Below are 25,499 nucleotides of genomic sequence, written 5' to 3'. Positions count from 1 at the left end.
CAGTCAAAGTCGACATCCTGAATGCGCCAATACCCACCACCTCCTTCCATATTCAACAACCAACAACAGTGTTCTATCACTGTTTTGGATTTGTTGTTGGGTTCTCCTGCTGAACTGGAGCGTCTGTGTCAATTAGCAAGGTAGCGTGAGATGTTGACCGTGCTGTGTCTAGCAGCATGCTCTGTCTTTATCCTCTTTGAGGCGCTCCTTTGAGAAGCCGACTGAAAAGTAGAGAGGAGAGAACAGAGAGACACATCCGTGAAATGAATAAGATGAACAAAGAAGTCAATAAACGGTAGACACGGTTCTCCATGGAGCTTTCTCGTTCCTTCTAATTCATCTTGGCTCCGGCCCAAAAGCAGTGATTAAAGGACATCTGAAGTACTGGAATGGCTGCGCTATGTACATTTTCACGTTTGATTATACAACCAATTATGCTGCACTTAAGAAATGAAATAAACCCAGGAAGCTGTGAACAGAGAGTGTTACACATGCAAATGACCCTACGCCGCTAGCCCTCGTGGTGCCACACACTTATAATCTACTGCTAGCTAGCCCTGTGTTTCTGAGTGTGTTTGTAGCCACCTGCATGCCCCACCCACTTTGTTCTTTTCAGCCATCTATTTCCTGTGTTTGAGGGGTGCAAAATCCACTTGTCACTTACATCTCACTGGAAGTATTGCTTTCATTTTGCACTCTTTCCTACTCTTGCTTGTGCCATAACACCGTTGATGTTACGACAGTGGAAACGTTTGTAAATGACCTGTCAAACACACCATGGTAAATGGCTGAAATGGGCTCAATGGACTACATTGTCTTTCCGTTGCATATGAGTTCATTATAAGAAAAAAAGGGAATTTGTACAATACATCGTGTACCTGAATTCCCACCAAAATGCCTGACTCTATTCATAATTTTTCTGTGTCAGTAAAATGTTTTATCTGCTATAATTCAGTCAATATCTGATGGATTTTTTTTATGTAAAACGTTTGAAGTATCTTCATCCATTAAAAAACTGTTAGAGTCATCAGAATTATATTTTTAACCATTCAACCATTTTGGCAATAGTGTTTATGTGAGGAACAAACCGAAGGCCTACAGTACAAGGGGCGAGAGATACAAGAAGGCAGTTGAGGAAGTGGGCTCAGTAGAGTCAGGGTGACATCACCACATCCTGTCTACATTGACCTAACACGTCGTCAGCCGTACAGTCAGGCAGTCAGTCAGTCAGTCAGTCAGTCGGTCAGTCAGCACACAATGTTCTGTATACTTTTCAGCCTTTCACCACGACGTAGGTTGGTGGTGTACTGATGGCTTATCAGATCTCAGTCCTGTCATTTTCTCTCTACTGGCTGGGGGACAGATGTTATTGTGACTGTGTGGCCCCTGGGGGTGATCCGCTCTGTTTGGGTTGGGCCTGTATCTCCTGCTGCTTAGTGGCATTAGGTTTCTCTCCATCTCACCCTTCTCAGCCAAATTCAGCAGCAGTGGCAGCAGCATCAGCATCTCTAAAGTAAATAAAGGAAAGCAGTAGTGCTTCTAAGCGTTTGGCTTGCTCATTAAAAGCAATCTCCTCTAAACGGCGACGGGCCTCTGCAAAGCGTTGTCGTCAATGTTCTTCATTACGGATGAATTGATCCAGTGTCTTGCCTTTAAACATACCCCATGCCTGGACATAAATAACAGTCTGGCCACAGTGGCTGAGAAAAGCCTAATTAAGTTTAATCAATGCTACGTTATGGCCTACTCACACGTAATTCAATTCTTTAAACACTTGCTTTTTATGTTTGAAAAAGACTATTGAAATTGTAATGTGATTAGTCCGTGAGTCAGCGCTTCGCCAGAGGCTCCAGGAGAACGTGTGGATGTACTGTACGTGAATGGCAGCTAACGAATGGCAGTTAGTGCCCGCTATTCCTTCACTTTCCAGCCAAAAACGATTTCATGTATTAATCCACAGTCAATTCTCTTTCCATCTGTCTCTTCCATGGTATCTCATGACCCATTCACTTATTACTGATTATCTCCTATTCAGATCCCCAGTTTCATCATCAGGAAGGAATGAAAGAAATGATAATTACGTATAATGAAACTGATATCTATATCAATCAGTGGAAACGCACCAAAGGTGCATATCTGTTTCAATGGATTTCCAATTCCACATTGGATCTCCTGATGAAAAGAAATTCATCAGCATGTCTCGATGGATTTTTGGAAAGGTTCTCAGGCCCTTCCTCATTGGATGTTACTGTATGTGATAGAGATCTAGACATCTATTGAGTTTGGCCCATTGTTCTTCTCGAGGGCTCTGCACAAAATACTCTGTTATTGTTCAATGGAGAACTTTGACACTTCTCTATAGTTTAGACCATTGCATTTCATTACACCAATAGTCGGCATGTCCATGTATTGAAGCTACAGTATTTGTTCTGATTGTAGGCTGTGTTGATTTTGCTCGTGGCAGTCTGTGCATAGCAGGCCTGTATTACCCTAGCCTGTTTGATTACGTGCATGATATTGGTTTTCTGTGAAATCACTGAGCCAGCTGGCTGCTGAGCTGAGGCCAGGTAATGAGTACATAGCTATAACCCTGTTTGGCTCAGTCCTGCCCCAACAGATTGTCCATATACTGTAGCATTGTGCATCCAGCACATACCGTAGAGGTGGGAGAAGGAAGGTGTGCACTGGCTGAGCACAGGGGGCAGCAGGGAGGTAGAGATGGAGTGGGGGGGGGCTCAAATGGAGAGAAAAAAACCTCCCTGCCTCTCTTTTGCACCGCACAGTGTGCCTTTCTAAGTAGGACAGTAAAATGGATGGCCCATCGCTGCTAGCTGACCTACATAGAGACACAGACAAAATAGTTCCCTCAGCATAAGAGCTACAGTAGAGTGGAGCCCAGCCACTCGCTCCTGCAAAAACACGCATGCACACAGGAAACACACACACACCCAGAGGCGCATTTACCCAGAGGCACACACTGTATTCACACACACATGAACAAGGAAATACACACACAGGTAGGCCTAACAAATGCAAGCGTGCAAATATTCCCACAACGCAAACTGACACTTAGATAAATTCACTGTCATCACACACACAAGAAAAATGTGTTTAGATATGATATGTATATACACTCAGTGGGGCAAAAAAGTATTTGGTCAGCCACCAATTGTGCAAGTTCTCCCACTTAAAAAGATGAGAGAGGCCTGTCATTTTCATCATATGTACACTTCAACTATGACAGACAATTTGAGAAAAAAAATCCAGAAAATCACATTGTAGGATTTTTAATGAATTTATTTGCAAATTATGGTGGAAAATAAGTATTTGGTCACCTACAAACAAGCAAGATTTCTGGCTCTCACAGACCTGTAACTTCTTCTTTAAGAGGCTCCTCTGTCCTCCACTCGTTACCTGTATTAATGGCACCTGTTTGAACTTGTTATCAGTATAAAAGACACCTGTCCACAACCAGTCACACTCCAAACTCCACTATGGCCAAGACCAAAGAGCTGTCAAAGGACACCAGAAACGAAATTGTAGACCTGCACCAGGCTGGGAAGACTGAATCTGCAATAGGTAAGCAGCTTGGTTTGAAGAAATCAACTGTTGGAGCAATTATTAGGAAATGGAAGACATACAAGACCACTGATAATCTCCCTCAATCTGGGGTTCCACACAAGATCTCATCCCGTGGGGTCAAAATGATCACAAGAACGGTGAGCAAAAATCCCAGAACCACACGGGGGGACCTAGTGAATGACCTGTAGAGAGCTGGGACCAAGGTAACAAAGCCTACCATCAGTAACACACTACTCCGCCAGGGACTCAAATCCTGCAGTGCCAGATGTGTCCCCCTGCTTAAGCCAGTACATGTCCAGGCCCATCTGAAGTTTGCTAGAGAGCATTTGGATGATCCAGAAGAAGATTGGGAGAATGTCATATGGTCAGATGAAACCAAAATATAACTTTTTGGTGAAAACTCGCCGTGTTTGGAGGACAAAGAATGCTGAGTTGCATCCAAAGAACACCATACCTACTGTGAAGCATGGGGGTGGAAACATCATGCTTTGGGGCTGTTTTTCTGCAAAGGGACCAGGACGACTGATCCGTGTAAAGGAAAGAATGAATGGGGCCGAGTATCGTGAGATTTTGAGTGAAAACCTCCTTCCATCAGCAAGGGCATTGAAGATGAAACGTGGCTCAGTTGTGGCAAAATGGCTTAAGGACAACAAAGTCAAGATATTGGAGTGGCCATCACGAAGCCCTGAACTCAATCCTGTAGAAAATTTGTGGGCAGAACTGAAAAAACGTGGGCGAGCAAGGAGACCTACAAACCTGACTCAGTTACTCCAGCTCTGTCAGGAGGACACACACTTACACTAACACCCACACACTCACTCTTACACCCACATGCTTACACTAAAACCCACACACTCACTCTTACACCCACACACTCAGTAACACCCACACACTTACACTATTATACTGTACACATACACCACCACACACACACACACACACACACACACACACACACACACCACTTATGCTGCTGCCATACTGTTTACAATTATTATTATTATTGTCATGTATCCTGATACCAGTTACATTCTCCTAATCTCTGTCTACATGTACATACATGTACAAACTGATCCTCCAAAACTCCAGCATCTCTGCACATTGTAAATGTAGTGCTGGCGTCTATTATTGATCCTCCGCTGTCTAACCTATTCAACCCTCCATCTCACATCTCCCTGCCTCTTCACGCCAGCCTCCACACGCACACACAGACATGGAATAAATTGTAATGACAGAAATAATACAGATTTTTTTTTTGAATTTTGAAAAATAAATCTGCATAGCCTACATTGAAAGCCAGTAGGACAGCAGAACAGCTGAGGTGGTGTATTCTACAGCATCCCACTGCATGCTTTACCATTTCATTACATGTAGTTCTTATTTTTATGAGATTCTTATAGCTCAAAAAGCCCAGCAGTAAGACCAGCATAGGTGTGTGTGTAGAGATACGTCTAAAGGTAATTACTGTGTTACTTTGATTTTGTGTGTGTGTGTGTGTGTGTGTGTGTGTGTGTGTGTGTGTGTGTGTGTGTGTGTGTGTGTGTGTGTGTGTGTGTGTGTGTGTGTGTGTGCGTCCGTGCGCGTGTGTCCGTGCGTGTGTGTGTGTGTGTCCGTTTATCACTACACTGATTTGCCAGGCGATATGAATTAGCGCTTTCTCCTCTAATGGGAATGATTCAGGGGAATGTCACAGGAGCAAAATATATTGAGCTTTTTCACCCTCTTCTTTTCTTTGCTCTTAATTGCCTGGGAAAAAGGCAAGAGAGTGCCATTTCTGTATGCAGAGTCAATAGGGCTGACTACAAGTAATGTTAATAGACTCTCTGCTGCTCCACAGCCTCCCAGGCCAGTCTCTAAAGAGAGTCCTCTCCACCAGCCTCTTTAGGAGAAAACCAGGGGCTTCTTCTGTGCCAGTCATTAATGAAACCGTCCTCCTCTTCGCTCCAGGACTGAGTAAGAACGCTGACGCCACGGCCGCTCTATTTCCCCGGCAGCAGCTTGTGGCTCTGTCACCATGGTTATTCATATAGCTAACATACTGAAGTGCCGTGGTACACATGCTTCTGTTCATACTGTAGCATGCCTGTGTGTGTGAAATGCTTTATGTCAGCATTTTAGGGAAGACTAAGTGAACCGTTCTCATCATTCGTTCTCTTTCTGTCTCTGTAGTTTATTACTGGAACATGACATGCTTCCTAACGTTCTCCCCTCCTTTCCTGGACACTCGGTCATGGAGTGTTCCGGTGCTCCAGTGTGGGAATATGTGTGTTTGGCCGTGCTCTGGGTTTGTTAATGGTAATGAGTTTATAAATGAAAGGATTACCTGAGTGCTGTTTCCAGGGTCCTCAGTAAAAGCAGAGAGATGTGATGATCAAAGGCCTGTAATAGTGGAGCTGTGGACTCTGGGAGGCTGCCACCGTAGGTGTGTGCCCTACTCCCGGCTCTGATTGGATGGGTTAAGGGTTGGTCATGCATAGTGAGGTCAGAGCAGCCAATCATGAAAGGGAAGCAGTGGGAGGGGAAGGGGTAACTTGAGCCTGGCGCTCTAGCAGCCAGAGGGTGTGTGTGCATGCGCGCCTATGTGTGTTTGCGCGTGGGACAGTCTGTGTGTGTGTTTCTGGGGGTCAGAGGTCATCCTTCCCTTGGTTGTTCCACTTCCTCGCCTCTCTGGTGTTTGACACGGTGCGTTTTAAGAGCTGCGAGGCCTGCTGCATTCCTCCTCAGCAGACAGAACAGCAGCCTAGCTACCCAACCCTCATTAGATGCTCAATTTCGGTGAGTCCATGGGGAAAGTGGAGCGCAGATCATTAGCGATTTGGAGGGAGCGATTTGTTTTGCTCCACAAGTTGTTTAGCATTACATGTCTGTAGTGCTGACGATTTCTTAACTACCCTTAGTTTTAACATCTAATGTTGCCATAAATCATATGTGGCACTTATCCTTACGTGTGCTGGGGTATGAGTCATTCCTCTATATGAAGAGATGGTGTCTGCTGTTAGGGGTGTGTGTGCGATGCGGTGCCCACGTCTGTGTGTGTTTGGGAGTGAGAGATGGACCTGACCTCTGGCCATAACTCAGATCTCCCCCTCCTGCTGTTTCCGGATCCTGCTTCCTCTCCTTCTTTCTCTCTCTCTCTCTCTCTTTCTTTCTCTCTCTCTCTCTCTCTTTCTCTCTCTCACTCACTCACTCACTCACTCACTCACTCACACACACACACACACACACACACACCATCTGTCTCGCTTTGTGTCGGTCTCTGTCTTTTTCACTTCATGTCTCTGTCTCTTCTTTAAACTCACACACAGAGACACAAACTCAGGCACGACATATCTGTTTCTCCCTTGGTCCCTCTCCCTCATCTCCATGGTGTATATTGACCCCGAAAGTCATGGAGGTAATTGGAGTAACAGTATTGTCAAGACGATACATGTACAGTATCGTTCTTCCCCATGTTTTCCCTGCTTTCTCCTTCTTTTCACCCAGTGAAACATATTTGGACCTAGTCATTAGAGAGTTGTGGGAGGTCTGCTCCTGGTATTGATTCTACTGTCCAATCTCATTTATTTTACATGGCTTTTCCACTCCCAGGAGCTCACCAGGTATCTATGCTGCTTTGTGATGGAGGGCTTGGGTAAATAAGGCTTTGTGATGGAGGGCTTGGGTAAATAAGGCTTTGTGATGGAGGGCTTGGGTAAATAAGGCTTTGTGATGGAGGCCTTGGGTAAATAAGGCTTTGTGATGGAGGGCTTGGGTAAATAAGGCTTTGTGATGGAGGGCTTGGGTAAATAAGGCTTTGTGATGGTGGGCTTGGAGGGCTTGGGTAAATAAGGCTTTGTGATGGAGGGCTTGGGTAAATAAGGCTTTGTGATGGAGGGCTTGGGTAAATAAGGCTTTGTGATGGAGGGCTTGGGTAAATAAGGCTATGTGATGGAGGGCTTTGGTAAATAAGGCTTTGTGATGGAGGGCTTGGGTAAATAAGGCTTTGTGATGGAGGGCTTGGGTAAATAAGGCGGAAAATACCCATTGATTCCCTGAAGATCCATGTATTGATCCTGAAGAATCATCTTTTGTGTTCTTTGTTCACCCCTTCATCCCAGCATGGAGGTAAACCCCAGGCCTGTGAACTCAGTGCTCACTCTCTTTCAGAAACACAGACAGAGATACACACACGGACACGGACACACCATGGTAACCCAGTGTTTTCAGTCATAAGTGCCAATGAGCTCATTATGGACTGCACATTAAGAAGTGTTTCTGAGATGATGTCACCCTGTAATGGTGTCACTCTCTGTTCTGGGCGAAGACTAACGATGCTGTCCTATTCCACCAGCCAGTCCCTCATACAGATCCTAGTGTAGGACCTGATCGTGATCGTTTACAAAAGATACGTGATCGTATATAAATGTACGGTTTGAAATGAATATGTTTTAGTCAAATAATATAGCTGTTTTGGCTTCTTGCGGCCAATTTGCAGTCTTAAAAAAGAAAAAGTCTGAATGTTGTTGATGATCCCTGTCCTATACCATCGTTGGTCCTGGATGAGCATGATATCTCACCTCCTGCTGAGTATCTAAAGCTGTAAAAGATGGATGCACATATCTCGCTGCTCTGTGAGCCTTCATTTTCATGTAAAGAGGGATGACACTGGCACATCACTAGAATCTGTCTGCTCCACTGTACCCAGGGGATTGTGGGTATGCGCGCTGTGTGTGATCGCTCCACATAATGCAACCTTAAGAAAGTGTTAAAACACGTCCTACACATTAACCGAGGATAACATTTTCATGTGCTGAGGTCCACATTATTTTACAGCCTTACCCACATAAGCTAGTTATGTGTGTAAATGGTGCCACACACTCAGGGAAACATAACAGAGAAAAACGATTTAGCCTCATTTACAAATTCCCAGGTGCTAAAAAGAGCGAGTTGAGTAATATGTTAAAGTTGGATTTTAAACAGGGGCTGCCAGTTAAGTCAACTGAAAAGTAAAGTTTTCTGCATTTATTACAAAGTCCCCTTCAGTATCTGCCGGAAAATGACGATTGAAAACTCTCCGGAATGCTACAGCATCTGATTTGCTCTTGTTCTACTTCAAATACATTAAAGTGGCTCTGGCAGAATCAGCTTTTTAAGCAAAGGTCACTTGACGTTTCATTGATTTAGCATTTTAATGTTATTTGCGTAGCCTCTCTCTCTCTGCGGGGGAATGGCATTATGCAGGCAAGGAGAGTGTGTGTGCAGTGTGCTGTTTGCTGCTGGTGAGAGGCTGTGAACGCGGCCTGGGTGTAGCTCAGTGGAGACAGGGGGCGGGGCTAGACCTGCCACTCTCTAACAAGTATAAGATACAGCCAAGACCCCTCACCTCTGCAGCAGCCACCCAGCCAGTCAGCTACCCAGCCAGTCAGCCACCCAGCCAGTCAGCCACCCAGCCAGTCAGCTACCCAGCCAGTCAGCCACCCAGCCAGTCAGCTACCCAGCCAGTCAGCCACCCAGCCAGTCAGCCACCCAGCCAGTCAGCCACCCAGCCAGTCAGCTACCCAGCCAGTCAGCTACCCAGCCAGTCAGCTACCCAGCCAGTCAGCCACCCAGCCAGTCAGCCACCCAGCCAGTCAGCCACCCAGCCAGTCAGCTACCCAGCCAGTCAGCTACCCAGCCAGTCAGCCACCCAGCCAGTCAGCCACCCAGCCAGTCAGCCACCCAGCCAGTCAGCTACCCAGCCAGTCAGCCACCCAGCCAGTCAGCCACCCAGCCAGTCAGCTACCCAGCCAGTCAGCTACCCAGCCAGTCAGCCACCCAGCCAGTCAGCCACCCAGCCAGTCAGCTACCCAGCCAGTCAGCCACCCAGCCAGTCAGCCACCCAGCCAGTCAGCTACCCAGCCAGTCAGCTACCCAGCCAGTCAGCCACCCAGCCAGTCAGCCACCCAGCCAGCCACTAACACTTGTTGCCAGCCTTCACATTGAAAATCCATGTGTTGTCATTAGTCCGTTTAAAATTGTTTCAGCGAAGGTGTTGGCACCTCTCCCTGTCTCTATTGATTCCGGCTCCTCTTTAATAATCTCATAGAAGTGTAGTCCTGCTCTCCTGCCATGTTGGGGCAACAGAACAGGACTACCCACCCAGGATTACCAGACAGGAATGACACACCTCTATCTGACACCCTAGGGTGAGAGGAAGGGAGAATGGGGAGGATGAGTGGAGGGAAGGAAGGGGAGAGGGCTTGTGTGCCTGTAAGTGTTGGGTTTGTAAGTAGGGTAGAGGAGCGAGGGGTGGAAGACTAATATGGGGTAGAGGGTCAGACAGCCCCTGTGGGAGGGCCTGGGTTGGTGAGGGGTGTTGTTCTGTATTTCTGTCATCCTGGAAGACAATACAACCCAGCCAGCAGTAGAGAATATCCATCAGACAGTAGAGCCTGTTCACTGGTATCAGAGGCTCTGTGGTGGCTGTAGTGAGTGTATGGATCAGTGGGTTGTTTCTCTAATAGAACATTATAGGCTCAGGTTATGAATAACTCCCAGTAAGACTGAGCCAGACTCTCTGGTTGCAGGGAGTACTCTACATCTGCCATAATAAGGCAACTGGAGCTGGCTCTCCGACCTTATTGGATTCAATACACTGATTAGAATGTGGTTTGCTTTAAATGAAACAAAATAATCCTTAATTTACTTGCTCTTGCGTTTCTATATCAGTGTGTCATGAGTTTGTGTGGAAGGAGTGTGTGTTTGTTGAGTGGGCACGCAGTGAGATGTTTAGGTCAGCAGCCTATGATTTATTTAGTCTTAGTCTTGGGTGTAGTAGCATATCCAAAGTGCTGGTCTCCGCAGCTCCCTCTGTGGGCCAGTGGTGGTAGTGCTTGGTGGGTGGTGACGACGGAGGCTTGGCCCTGACCACACAGGGTGTAATAGTGCAGTGGAAACTGTGCTGTCAGTTAATAGAGGAGCTGCCTCTCTCAGTGTGTGGCAGTGGGAGAGAGTGCGATGACAGTAGAGCTCTCCTGCAGAGAGGGCAGGTGTGTTAACCCCTCTCCCTGTTTCTCTCTTTCTCTCTCTCGCTCTCTGCTCTCTTGGTCTGCTCACCCAGCCGCCACTCTCTCCTCCCGCACTCCGCTGTGACAAATGGCTCCTGACGGCTGATTTGTTGGTTGTCAAAAGTGGTCCTTGTGCCGCCGACGAGGGGGAGGTGGATCGAGCTGGAAAACAAGCTGCATCTTCCAATTTTCCAGCTCCCACCACCGCTTCTCAGCCTCGCCCACAGAAACACTCGCAGGCAGGCAGCCCACGGCAAGCCAAGATGTCACTTCTCAAATTGATATTCTCTCGGTCTGACATAGAATGCATCAAATTAATAGCTGTTCACGATTTATCAGCGTATTCATTCATTTTCATTCAACCTCAGTGATTCCCAGCTTTTCCTGGGTTTTGTAAGCTCCTTTTGCACTAGAGGTGTTTCAGTGACATCCTCTGGCATTAGTAATGACAAGGGAACTAGGAAAAAAGGGAAAAGAGGGTGAGAGAAAGACAGTACTTTTGAAACAGCCATAAAACCCAGGCGTTAGTTGGGAGGGGCGACCAACTTTCCTTCCCACCAGCTACCCCAGGATGTCCCGACGAGCTTCTAGAGGAAGTCATCCAACTTGGCCTGAGTTCTCTCCCATGACAGTAGTTAGAACACTGCACTTTCTGCCCTGCATAGACAGTTAATCTCCCCAACACTCCTCAAGGACATTAGAAATTCAAATCCTGCCTTGTCCCACATGCCCCTTGGCCATGTGGTTACAGTAACATGAAACACTAAACCTGCCCCTGGGCCATGTGGTGACAGTAACATGAAACACTAAACCTGCCCCTGGGCCATGTGGTTACAGTAACATGAAACACTAAACCTGCCCCTGGGCCATGTGGTTACAGTAACATGAAACACTAAACCTGCCCCTGGGCCATGTGGTTACAGTAACATGAAACACTAAACCTGCCCCTGGGCCATGTGGTTCAGTTTGGCAATGTATTAACCATATTCAAGCTAAGACTACATTTCATGTTTGACCCCTTGTCTTCTATTGGTGAATGAACATCCATATCTCTTCATCACATAGTCTGTTGGGCTCCATTATAATGACTGGATTATGGTGTGTGAGAATGACTATGTGTTTATGTGTTTATCCAGTGTGGCGCAGCGGTCTAAGGCACTGCACCTCAGTGCAAGAGGTGTCACTACAGTCCCTGGTTTGAATCCCGGCTGTATCACATCCGCCGTGATTGGGAGACCCATAGGGTGGCACACAATTGGCCCGGTTTTGGCCGGGGTAGGCCGTCATTGTAAATAATAATTTGTTCTTACCTGACTTGCCCAGTTAAATCAAAACATTTATGGTAATGCTTGTTTAAGCCCAGGCTGAGGTGATCTTTACTGTCTGTCTGTCTTCTGTATACAGTACTACAGGCTGCTTCTCATTCATTCCCACTTATTATTTTATTCCAAATTCTTTGTGTTTCCACACTAGCTCTTCCTTTCTAACACAATGCAATAGAAAATAATTTCCCCTTTGAACCCGCGCCATAAAGAAGGCAGATTGCTTTGTGCGTCAGCGATCAGAACAGCAGAGAAAAGAGCATAGCCGCTCCCTGGTGCGCCAAGGCTACAGTCGTCTTGTCTCATGGCCTTGTCTCCTTGATATAGGAAGGGGTTAAAGCTTTTATTTTATAAATACCTTCAAACATCCCACGGTCAATGATACATTCAGATATGCCGAGTCCTGCATTAACATAAAAACGAGGTCTTGTTATACAGTGAAATTTCAATGAAGCGAACACAAAATGCATTTAATGAAATTCAGATGCTAAGGCCCCTGCTCCCATGAATCTCATTAAATGGGCTTTGTGCTGTTTTTCCATCTTCTCTTTGTGGAGAAGGTCCTCCAGTGCCTCTAATAAGGTCTGAGATTTCATCATATTCTTGATTTAGAGAAGACAATGTCTGTCTTATTCAGTTGTTCCTCCCAGCGCTCACGCCATTCTGCCTCTCCAAAAGACAGGGGGCGGGCAGAGTTTCTCCATGCACCTCATGATAATAGCTGCATGGTGCATTTTCTTTTAATACTGAAGTTTGCGAACGTCCCCCTAACTCACTGTCTCTCTCTTCTCTCTCTCCCTCTCCCTCTCTCTCTCTCTCTCTCTCTCTCTCTCTCTCTCTCTCTCTCTCTCTCTCTCTCTCTCTCTCCCTCTCTCTCTCTCTCCCTCTCCCTCTCCCTCTCCCTCTCTCTCTCTCTCTCTCTCTCTCTCTCTTTCTCTCTCTCTCTCTGTACAGGATTCGGATTTGTAACTTTCGAGGGTGAAGACGTCGTAGAGAAAGTCTGTGAAATTCATTTTCATGAAATCAATAATAAAATGGTAAGTCTACTCTTCTTTTCAATTCCAGGTTGGTGTTGAAAGATTAATATTTGATTTCCTCTTTAATGGAGTGTTAATAGCTTAGAGTCAACGGTGTGTGTGGGGCGTAGGCATGTGTGTGTGTGCTCGTGCATGACTGTATATATACGTGTGTGTGTGTGTGTGTTTGTGTGAGTGTGTGTGTGGGTGTGTGCACGCCTGTGTGTGTGTGTGTGTGTGTGTGTGTGTGTGCGTACATGTTTGTGTGCACTCTGTGGGTCTCTGGGTTTCTGGGATGGGGTCGCGCAGTGGTGTGTACTGCCCGGTAACTGTGAAATTGTGTGTGTGAGTTCCGCCTGTCATGTTGAGGGAGTGGTGAGGGGAACCTGTCGCTTTCTTGCCCCTACATTCCCCAACCCATACAACACGCACACCTTGAGTGCTGGCCAGCCAGGGAGAGAGTGTTGCTGGGAGAGCGTTGGCAGAGGAAGAGTTCATTAACCAGGGATTAGAGCCTTCCAGGAAGCCCAGTAATGATCTAACTCACCACCTCTCTGCTGTTGTCTTCTGCTTCAAAGCACACAGTCGAAAGCTTATGGTCATTCCATCAGTTCAGCTCATCAGATGAATCAATTGAGCACGGCGTACTGTAGCCGTCAATGTTTCTGTCACACGTTGATAGATAGTAGACAGTTCTGAGTCTCTGTAGTAGCGGTTAGGCCCCTCCTGTCCCCCTATGTGTACACTGTGTGTAGTCTACTGACTGGGTTGGCCTGTGATGGGCTAGAGGGAATACTCTCTTCCTGTCACTCTACGGGCTGGGACTCCTCCCTTTACTATGTGGTCTCCTTCAGGGTCATAGACCCGAGTGACGGCGGTGGTGTAGTAGAAACAAGAGACCGACTCGTCCATGTATGGCCCTTACTTACCACAATCTTTGTAACAGTCCCTGCTGATCAGAGCCTCCCATAGGAATCACATGAGAAGAACAGAGAGGAAAGGAGACAGGTAGAGGAGAGGGGAGGGGAGGGGAAAAGAGAGGAGAGGAGAGAAAAGGGGGCGAGGAGAGAAGGAGAGCTGAGAAAGAGGAGAAACAGGCCTGGTTATCTGAGCTGGAGATCAGATATTGTAGTAATTCTGATCCCCCTCGTCTCCCCTCTTCCATCCCTCCATCCCCTCTCCCTCTCTTTCTCCGTCACAGACAAGCTGCTCCTTGAGCCCAGGGACAGACACAGTGTCTGCTTGCAGATCTATGAGACCAAGACAATGCTATCGATTTTTATATGATATTGCATCAAATGGTTTCATCGTTCAGGGAGCACCAAGCCAGGGCTGCCATTTCGTTTTCCCTGCAGTGGTTTGGAGAATTGTTCGTGCCACCCATCGACAGGCTGGATTGAATTGGACTAGCAGGGAATTGCATGAGATGGGTAACTTCAGAGAAATGGAGGAGAATAAAAAGCTACTTGAAATACTCCAGGTTATTTGTCTTGTTGAAAATAACAGAAGTTGATGTGCTGCACTCTCTCTGTGCAGTAATGAGATGGTTGAGCGTTTCTAAGACAACAGAGGAGAGGGTTAAACCGTTCCGGGGAGTTCAAGCAAGCTTCTTCCCATTTTCCTCTCTATTAGAATCCACTGGTAGAGCTTCAGATCAAAGCTTTATCTGAAGCATCATCTGCTAACAGTCTGTGCTGTGTATATTTGACTTGCTAATTCCATTCATCATCATTATTATGATTATTATTTAGTATACTCCTGTGGCAGGCAGGGTCCTGTATTCAGGCTGTTTTAGTGTCATCGTGTGTTTTGATGCCTCTCATCTCTGCTTCCTGCCATCTGTTGCATGTTGAACCCCTTCCTTTAATAGAGTATACAGTCAACTGTGTGCCAGGCGACCCGGCTCTGAGGGAATTCAGTAGAGATTGAAACACAGGCCACAAGTTCAGAGCGGTGGACGTTAGGGAAGGGTCTGCTGGTAAGGGTCAGATTGTGTAGGTGACGACAGAGCATGTGTCGCCCTCGTGAGGATTTCTCTCACGGCGCGACGCTGCCTGCCTTTGATGTCCGCTCTAAGCACACGCAGCCGCCCATAAAACATTCAGCAGGCTTTTCCTCTGCCGGAGACAGGGGGGGGGGGGTTGAACAGAACTCTCTTCAAATCCAAACGTCCCACTTTGGCCCCTTAGAAATCCGACAGAGTGCTGACATCTGGGAGAACAGGAAGGGGGCGAATGGAGGAGGGGAAGGAGGTTGGGATGGAGTGGGGGAAGGAGGAGGGGAAGGAGGAGAGGAAGGAGGAAGGGATGGAGGAGAGGAAGGAGGAGAGGGAGGAGGGGGGATGGAGGAGGGGAAGGAGGAGGGGATGGAGGAGAGGATGGAGGAGAGGGAGGAGGAGAGGGAGGAGGAGGGGAAGGAGGAAGGGATGGAGGAGAGGGAGGAGGAGAGGGAGGAGGAGGGGATGGAGGAGGGGATGGAGGAGGGGATGAAGGAGGGGAAGGAGGAGGGGAAGGAGGAGAGGATGGAGGAGAGGATGGAGGGAAAGCAGGGAAGATAAAAGGCTCAGGTTTTAACTTAGTATTACAGGAGGATTTTTGGGGGGGATTTAATATCTGAGTTCACCCAATTAAGTCATTTCCGAAATAGACCTATTACGCTCCTGTGATCTCAGATAATTCATGGATATCCACTGGACAGGACTCCCTGTAATGTTAAGAGTTTTAATAATACCTCCTGGTGCTATCCCTTTGATGTGCCCTCCAGTAGGCCTGCCACTCTGCTACTGACAGCACAGGCAGACAGACAGGCAGACAGACCACTCTTGGGAGTTTACATGAACTTCAGCACCTAGGTGAACCCTCCTCCCCCAAGTCTAGCTCATCATCTAGGGTCAGTGCACATTGAGATGTAATCTACCCATGGTGTGTGTGTGTGTGTGCTTGTGTGTGGACATATGCATGCCTGTGTATGTGTGTGCATGTGTGTGTTTGTGTACTGGGGTGTGTGTGAGTGGATCCTGGAGGATTTACTCAATCACCCAGGGTTCATGTGTGGAGCAGCATAGCTCTACACTAAGGACAGGATATTTATAGCTGGGTTGACGTAGCGGAGGAATGTGGATGTCCATCTGACTGAGTGAAACTACCCCATCCTCTCCTCTACTCTCTGCTGTGGTCTGCCCACTAGGGGGGCTCCTGGCCTCTGGTGAACCATTCCCTACCTTGCTGGGAAGTACCATGTCCCGGTCACCATGTCTCTCTCTCTCTCTCTCCCCCTCTCCTTCCATTCCCAGCCTTTTCAGGTCTGATTACTGTGGAGCCCCACAGGGCAGGAGCGAGAGAGTGATTGAGGAAATGGCCTGTTCTCTCTGTCTCAATGTCATCCTGATCACCAACTTCCTCTCTGATTGTTATAGTGTGAGTTTTGCCTCATCTGCGAGGCGGCCAGGGGGACAGAGGCTGAATGACAATAAGGTCTCACTTTATCTCTCTAAATATCTCCAGGTAGCCCTGTGTATCGCCACCTGCTGGTGTGTGTGATAGACTAACACCTGCTCTATGCATTAAGTTTACGCTGTCAAGCAGTAGAGGGGTGCTGATTGGGTAGCTTATATTATGGCCATTAGTCATTCAGCCACACCTCCTCATGGAGAGGGTTCCCTCAGTGTAATGGAGTAGAACCATAGTGGAACTATAGTGTTGTAGTGGAACCAAGAAGCTGCAATCAGCGGTCCTCTGAGATGGTGTTGTGTGGAACCGTGTGGAGGGAGCTGTGAGAATCTGCTAGCACTTCAGCGCCAGTGTGACATTTATCAAGAGGCATAGGTTGTCATTAATATGTGAGCTGGGCCTAATGGGCTGCTGTTGGGCTGATGAGCCTGATGGATGACTGGCAGGACGGCCAGGGACGATGAGGGAGGGAGTGACACACTGTCTGTCAGTCAGCAGAGCACACACACACACACACACCATGTTACATCAGCACGACATGCCACGCTGCAGCGCCTCTCTGACAGATGGGACCTCTCAGACACACTCTGCTTTAAGGAAACACTGAATTTGGGGCTCACTGGAACCCACTGTATTATTCCTCTTTAATGGCTATTCACATCTGAATATACTATCAGTCCCAATGTTCATTTTGGTTTACATTAATCAATGATATTCTCAATTCACAAATACCACCATGCAGTGATTTACAACTACAACCTTGAACACCTTGTCTTGTCTCTTTTGTCCCTCTCTTCCCGAGTGCCCTGTGTTTTGTTGGATCTGCTTTGAGTTAGTGTCCACTCTCCATGTCCAAGTAGAGACATAGCTTTGGCATACTGAGACAGGAAGGGAAACTGTGGCTCAGTGTGAATATGAGGAAACATGTTGGAATCTGGTGGTTTTAGAATTAGATTGGTAACAGTCTGTAATCTGCTGCCATTGGATTTGTAGCTATACTGAACAAAAATATAAACGCACTTTAAATGTAAAGTGTTGGTCCCATGTTTCGTGAGCTGCAAAAAGCTTATTTCTCTCAAATTTTATGCACAAATTTGTTTACATCCCTGTTAGTGAGCATTTCTCCTTTGCCAAGATAATCCATCCACCTGGCAGGTGTGGCACATCAAGAAACATTTTAAAAAAGCATGATCATTAAACAGGTGCTGGGGACAAAACAAAGCCACTGTAAAATGTGCAGTTTTGTCACACAACACAATGTCACTGTGATAACATGCGTCTTGGTGAGAGGTGTAGGAGTCAGGCGCAGGAGAGCAGGGATGTCTGAGGAGCGTGTTTAATAATAGTCCAGCAATGCAAATGGCACAGAACAAAAATCCCAAAACTACGCTCTCGAATAATCGTGCAAACACACGGAGGAACTAACACAGTTCCGACACTTTACATACACGTGCGTAAATGCGAAAAAAACAACAAACATCAAATACCATCGAACGCAATACACACAAGTCTAATCCTGCACGAATTACGGCAGGTAACAGCTGCCCTATATACCCACAGAAATCAAAGCAATTGAAAACCAGGTGTGAAAAGGAACACAGACAAAACAACCAGAAAAAGAAAAAGGGATCGGTAGTGGCTAGTAGACCGGCGACGCCGAGCGCCGAGCGCCGCCCGAACAGGGAGAGAAGTTACCCTCGGTAGAAGTCGTGACAGTACCCCCCCCCCCCTGACGCGCGGCTCCCGCAGCGCGACGACGCCGGCCTCGAGGACGACCCGGAGGACGAGGCGCAGGGCGATCCGGATGGAGGCGGTGAAACTCCCTTAGCATAGGAGGATCCAGTACGTCCTCCACCGGCACCCAGCATCTCTCCTCCGGACCGTACCCCTCCCAGTCCACGAGGTACTGAAGACCCCCCACCCGACGCCTCGAGTCCAGTATGGACCGAACTGCATACGCCGGCACCCCCCCGATGTCCAGGGGGGGCGGAGGGACCTCCCGCACCTCATCTTCTTGAAGCGGACCAGCCACCACCGGCCTGAGGAGAGACACATGAAACGAGGGGTTAATACGGTAATACGGGGGGAGCTGTAACCTATAACACACCTCGCTTATTCTCCTCAGGACTTTGAATGGCCCCACAAACCGCGGACCCAGCTTCCGGCAGGGCAGGTGGAGGGGCAGGTTTCGGGTCGAGAGCCAGACCCGGTCCCCCGGTGTCGGCACTGGCCTTCTGCCGTGCTTCGGCCCGTTTAAGGTACCCATGGGCGGCCTCCCAGGTTTCCCTTGAGCGTTTCACCCAATCGTCCACCGCAGGAGCCTCGGTCTGGCTCTGATGCCATGGTACCAGGACCGGCTGATAGCCCAACACACATTGGAAGGGCGACAGGTTCGTAGAGGAGTGGGGGAGTGAGTTCTGGGCCATCTCCGCCCAGGGGATGTACTTCGCCCACTCCCCTGGCCGGTCCTGGCAATACGACCGCAGAAACCTACCCACATCCTGGTTCACTCTTTCCACCTGCCCATTACTCTCGGGGTGAAACCCAGAGGTCAGGCTGACCGAGACCCCCAAACATTCCATGAATGCCTTCCACACACTGGACGTGAACTGGGGACCCCGATCAGAAACAATATCCTCAGGCACCCCGTAGTGCCGGAAGACGTGAGTAAACAGGGCCTCCGCCGTCTGTAGGGCCGTAGGGAGACCGGGCAAAGGGAGGAGACGACAGGACTTAGAAAACCGATCCACAACGACCAGGATTGTGGTGTTGCCCTGTGACGGTGGCAGATCGGTCAAGAAGTCAACCGACAGGTGTGACCAAGGCCGCTGTGGAACGGGAAGGGGTTGTAACTTCCCTCTGGGCAGGTGCCTAGGAGCCTTGCACTGAGCGCACACTGAGCAGGAGGACACATAAACCCTCACGTCATTGGCTAAAGTGGTCCACCAGTACTTCCCACTAAGACATCGCACCGTCCTCCCAATCCCCGGATGACCAGAGGAGGGGGATGTGTGAGCCCACCAAATTAACCTGTCTCTAACCTCCAGCGGAACATACACCCGTCCCGCTGGACATTGTGGTGGAGTGGGCTCAACACGCGATGCTCGCTCAATGTCTGCGTCCACCTCCCACCTTACAGGTGCCACTAGACAAGAAGCCGGGAGGATGGGCGCAGGATCAATGGCCCGCTCCTCCGTATCATATAGTCGGGACAGTGCGTCTGCCTTAGTGTTCTGGGAGCCTGGTCTATAGGAGATGGTAAACCTAAATCGGGTGAAAAACATGGCCCACCTTGCCTGACGAGGGTTCAGTCTCCTCGCTGCCCGAATGTACTCTAGATTACGGTGGTCAGTCCAGATGAGGAAAGGGTGCTGGGCCCCCTCAAGCCAATGTCTCCACACCTTCAGGGCTCTGACAACAGCTAGCAGCTCCCGATCCCCCACGTCATAGTTTCGCTCCGCCGGGCTGAGCTTCTGAGAAAAGAAAGCACAGGGGCGGAGCTTCGGTGGCGCACCCGAGCGCTGGGAGAGCACGGCTCCAACCCCAGCCTCGGATGCGTCCACCTCCACTATAAATGCCAAAGAGGGGTCCGGATGCGCCAGCACGGGAGCCGAGGTAAAAAGAGCCTTCAGGCGACCAAAAGCCCTGTCCGCCTCAGCCGACCACCCCAGACGCGTCGGCCCCCCCTTCAGCAGTGACGTAATGGGCGCAGCCACCTGCCCAAAACCCCGGATAAACCTCCGGTAGTAGTTGGCAAACCCTAAGAACCGCTGCACCTCCTTTACCGTGGTTGGAGTCGGCCAATTACTCACGGCTGCAATGCGGTCATCCTCCATCACCAACCCCGATGTGGAAATGCGATATCCAAGGAAGGAGACGGCCTGTTGGAAGAACGAGCATTTCTCAGCCTTGACGTACAGGTCATGCTCCAACAGTCTCCCAAGTACCCTGCGCACCAGAGACACATGCGCGGCCCGTGTAGCGGAATAGACCAGAATATCATCGATGTAAACCACCACACCCTGACCGTGCAGATCCCTGAGAATCTCATCCACAAAAGATTGGAAGACTGCTGGAGCATTCTTCAAACCGTACGGCATGACGAGGTACTCATAATGGCCGGATGTGGTACTAAACGCCGTCTTCCACTCATCTCCCTTCCGGATACGCACCAAGTTATATGCACTCCTGAGATCCAGTTTTGTGAAAAACCGTGCTCCGTGAAATGACTCAATCGCCGTGGCAATGAGAGGTAGCGGGTAACTATACCCCACCGTGATGGAATTTAGACCTCTATAGTCAATGCACGGACGCAGACCACCCTCCTTCTTCTTCACAAAAAAGAAACTCGAGGAGGCAGGTGAGATGGAGGGCTGAATGAACCCCTGCCCCAGAGATTCCGATATGTATGTCTCCATAGCCACCGTCTCCTCCTGTGACAGGGGATACACGTGACTCCTGGGAAGTGCAGCGCCTACCAGGAGATTTATCGCACAATCCCCTCGTCGATGAGGTGGTAATTGGGTCGCCTTCTTTTTACAGAAGGCGATAGCCAAATCGGCATATTCTGAGGGAATGTGCACGGTGGAGACTTGGTCTGGACTCTCCACCGTTGTAGCACCGATGGAAACTCCTACACACCTGCCTGAGCACTCCTCCGACCACCCCTGTAGAGCCCTCTGTTGCCACGAAATCCTGGGGTTGTGACGGGCCAACCAGGGGATCCCCAACACCACCGGAAACGCAGGAGAATCAATGAGGAAGAGACTAATTCTCTCCTCATGACCCTCCTGCGTAACCATATCCAGTGGAGCCGTGGCCTCCCTGACTAGCCCTGACCCTAATGGTCGGCTATCTAAGGCGTGCACTGGGAAGGGTTTATCCAGCTGAACAAGGGGAATCCCTAACCTGTTCGCTAAACCGCGGTCAATAAAATTCCCCGCCGCGCCTGAATCTACTAGCGCCTTATGCCGGGAAAGAGGGGAAAATTTAGGAAAAACAATCCATACATACACGTGACCAACAGGGGGCTCTGGGTGAGCCTGGTGCCGACTCACCTGAGGTGTCCGGGCAGTGCTCGGCCTGGCGTCTCGACTCCCGGGGGGACCCCCCCAGCACCGGTCAGCAGTGTGCCCTCTGCGACCACAGCTGGCACAGGAAAGGCCCCCTCCTCCGGTCGCCCTCGCTGAAGCACCTCCTAGCTCCATGGGTGTTGGAGTGGTGGAGCTGGGAGATGGAACTGACAGAGCCCGATCTGGACGTCCGCGGGTCGCCAGCAAGTTGTCCAACCGAATGGACATGTCGATCAATTGGTCCAAGGACAGGGTGGTGTCTCTACAGGCCAGCTCCCTACGGACGTCCTCACGCAAACTACACCTATAGTGATCGATCAAGGCCCTGTCGTTCCATCCCGCGCCAGCGGCCAAGGTCCGGAACTCTAGAGCAAAGTCCTGAGCACTCCTCCTCTCCTGCCTCAGATGGAACAGCCGTTCACCCGCCGCTCGACCCTCAGGTGGGTGATCAAACACGGCCCGAAAGCGGCGGGTGAACTCTGGGTAGTGGTCCCTCGCCGAGTCAGGATCGTTCCACACCGCGTTGGCCCACTCCAGGGCTTTACCTGCGAGGCAGGAGACGAGGGCGTTCACGCTCTCACCCCCCGAAGGAGCCGGACGAACGGTCGCCAGGTATAGGTCCATCTGGAGTAAGAAGCCCTGGCACCCGGCCGCCGTCCCATCATACTCCCTCGGGAGGGCGAGTCGAATTCCACTGTGCTCAGGCAATGAAGGAGAGGGTAGTGGTACTGGTTGGGGTGTAGCTGATAACGGTGTGGGAAGGCCACCTCTCTCCCATCTCTCCATCGTCGCCATCACCTGATCCATGGCGGTCCCCAGTCGGTGTAACACTGCCGTGTGGTGTTGAACTCGCTCCTCCACGGACCCTGGAAGTGCGTCCGCTCCTGCTGACTCCATAATTATATTGGTGCAGGATTCTGTGATAACATGCGTCTTGGTGAGAGGTGTAGGAGTCAGGCGCAGGAGAGCAGGGATGTCTGAGGAGCGTGTTTAATAATAGTCCAGCAATGCAAATGGCACAGAACAAAAATCCCAAAACTACGCTCTCGAATAATCGTGCAAACACACGGAGGAACTAACACAGTTCCGACACTTTACATACACCTGCGTAAATGCGAAAAAAAACAACAAACATCAAATACCATCGAACGCAATACACACAAGTCTAATCCTGCACGAATTACGGCAGGTAACAGCTGCCCTATATACCCACAGAAATCAAAGCAATTGAAAACCAGGTGTGAAAAGGAACACAGACAAAACAACCAGAAAAAGAAAAAGGGATCGGTAGTGGCTAGTAGACCGGCGACGCCGAGCGCCGCCCGAACAGGGAGAGAAGTTACCCTCGGTAGAAGTCGTGACAGTCACAGATGTCTGAATTTTTGAAGAAGTGTGCAATTGGCATGCTGACTGTAGGAATGTCCACCAGAGCTGTTGCCAGATAATTGAATGTTAATTTTTCTACCATAAGCCGCCTCCAACGTCATTTTAGAGAATTTGTCACTATGTCCAACTGGCCTCTCAACCGCAGACCATGTGTATGGCGTCATGTGGGCGAACGGTTTGCTGATGTCAACATTGTGAACAGAGTGCCCCAATGTGGTGGTGTGGTTATGGTATGGGCAGGCATAAGCTACATACAACGAACACAGTTGCATTGTATCGATGGAAATTTGAATGAACAAAAATACCGTGACGAGATGCTGAGACCATTGTGAGGTCCATTTTCTTTAAGGTATCTGTGACTAACATATCTGTATTGCCTGTCATGTGAAATCCATAGATTGGGGCCTAATGAATTGATTTGCTCATATGAACTGTGACACAGTAAAATCTTTGAAATTGTTGCATGTTGCTTTTATACTTTTGCTCAGTATAGATGATTCCCCTCAGCATGTTGTTACTCTAGTGAAAATGGTTTCACTAGATATTAAGACCTGAGAGGTGCTGTACAGGAAGCAGCTGCTCCAACTCTGAGTTAGGGCTGACCTTGTCAAAGTGACAGGATACAAGTCGTGTTTTGAAGTAAAGCTGGTCTAATGTGAGTTGCTGTAGCACAGATAGAAATACTGGCGGAGGCAGGGAAATGTCAGAAGCAGGGAAGTGTATTGAGAGATAGAGAGAGATAGTTAGAGAGAAAGAGAGAGAGGGCGAGAGAGAGGGTGGGGGGGGGATATAGATGTGTGTGTGATGGGGGAAATATAGATTTCTGTCTCATAGGTGAAGCTACTTTAAGTGTATCAATAATGCACATGGTCTCATGTCTCTCATGTAATTTAATTCAAGTTACTGGGAGTTCTGCTGTCCTGGTTAACCTGGGCCTTTCTGATACCTTTCAGCAGCAGAAGCGTTTGTCCCTCCTGCCATTGCCAGTAGTATCAGTGGTTGGAGGGAGCCTAGAAGGGAACAGTGAAGTGGATCTAGATGATGTGGATGCTGTAGTGTTGATGGCAGGTTGCTGTTGCCCTCTCTCTTTGACAAGAGTCATTCAGTCATCCCTCTAATCGAAGCAATGATCTCTGTTCTCTCCACCACCCGCCTCCCAATATGAATGCATAATGAACACCTATCAAGTAGTGGCTCAGATCTCTAGATGGGAGTAGTGTGCCGTTAAAATAGGCCCATATTGGTTTTAGTGAACTGCTCCAAGGTAATGTTCTTAAATGTGTCATTTATGATATTCCTCAGTAGAGAATGATCACTGCCGCAGGGATGAATTTTCCGTTAGTAGTCAATTTCCCAGTCGGGTCCCCTGACATGGCCAACCAATTACTGTAGTGAGCAGGCAGGCAAGCAGGCAGGCAAGCAGGCAGGCAGGCAAGCAGGGAGGCAGGCAGGTAGCGCTGCTTCCAGCCCACACTGACTGGAGCAGGGAGGGAAGGCTATAAATTACAGGCATGCCTCCATGTACTGTATGGAAATAGGGAGAGGTGTTGCTGGAGGAACTGAATGTTGAAAGATATTATGTACATTGAATCCACATTTCACCCATATTGTTTTAGATTGATGTAACGTCATTTAGTCCAGAATTTCAGTTAAATAACATACCGGGCGATCTTGATGTTCTGTGATACATCTTGATTATGTCAAACTCAAAAACCCATGTCCCATTGCTGTTAGGATGTATATGAACATGAACATGACAGCCAGATCGTGACAGATCCAACGATTACATGCCTGCTGTGAGACAGTCACTTAAAGTTCAGTATACTGGCAGATAGAATGTGCATTATGTTAAAAGCAATGACTCTATATATGAATGGACAAAGCCATTGATCACGTGACACCCTTCATTCCTATGTGAAGACTCAATAGCACATTGAAACCAAATTAAGTCAGTTAAGATGACGTCACATGGAGACATAGGGGTTTTCTTGTTTTGGTAAAAGTACCTCCTCCGTCCTCTCTCCTCCGTCCTCCCTCCTCAGTCTTCTCTTTTTCGTGACCCAGAAACCGTTAAGTGGTTGAGTGGTCGAGGAGTTTGTGAATTTGTTAGTACGGAAAACGGTCCTCCCGTCCTCGATAGCCTCCTTTTGGCGAAGAAGCACAAGTGTATCCTACCTGAGTCCTTCACAGAAGAGTTTTGAAATCTGCCACACATCCTTTAATCTATAAAATGTCTTGCACAAATTCGTTTTTATCCCTTTATACATTTATTTTGGGATTCCACCCTGCAAACGTAATTTGCCTGATGACGCGTGATTGGATATGGATTCTCATTTCATACACATTTTTGTCCACTTACCCTCTCCTCGCCGCCTCTCCTCGATTACCTTTAAGCTTTTTCAAAAGGAGTCTAGGAATGACGGAGGAGAGAGGATACAGGAGTTGAGCAAATCTAATTGAGAAAAGCAGTTTGAGCTATTCCAGGAAGGGACATTGCAGGCTAGCTCAGTGCTGCCCCCTCTCATTGAATAACTCAAGCTGAAGGCCGAGCTACTGCAGGCTGCCATTAGCAACTAAATTATCCCTATGACTTCTTCTGTGTGCAATTTTAAAATAATCGGTTCAAGGACATACATCTGGTGTATTA

The 25,499-nt window shown here is 48.6% G+C and overlaps 1 protein-coding gene across 36 annotated transcripts in view; it reads left to right on the top strand.

The window, feature by feature from the left end:
• LOC110533864 (RNA-binding protein Musashi homolog 2) overlaps positions 1-25,499 on the top strand; it is a 321,141-nt gene that overhangs the window by 219,687 nt on the left and 75,955 nt on the right. For all 36 annotated transcript variants that reach the window (XM_090186588.1, XM_036990243.2, XM_090186587.1 and 33 more), the window contains exon 8: positions 12,884-12,966. In XM_090186588.1, the coding sequence (XP_090042714.1) occupies positions 12,884-12,966 (83 nt within the window). The remainder of the gene's footprint in view (positions 1-12,883; positions 12,967-25,499) is intronic.

The sequence above is a fragment of the Oncorhynchus mykiss genome, chromosome 10 (assembly GCF_057628025.1).
Source record: "Oncorhynchus mykiss isolate SJ-2025 chromosome 10, ASM5762802v1, whole genome shotgun sequence".
Lineage (NCBI taxonomy): Eukaryota > Metazoa > Chordata > Actinopteri > Salmoniformes > Salmonidae > Oncorhynchus > Oncorhynchus mykiss.
The sequence above is the reverse complement of the archived record's forward strand: the minus strand, read 5'-3'. Positions and strand labels throughout refer to the sequence as shown.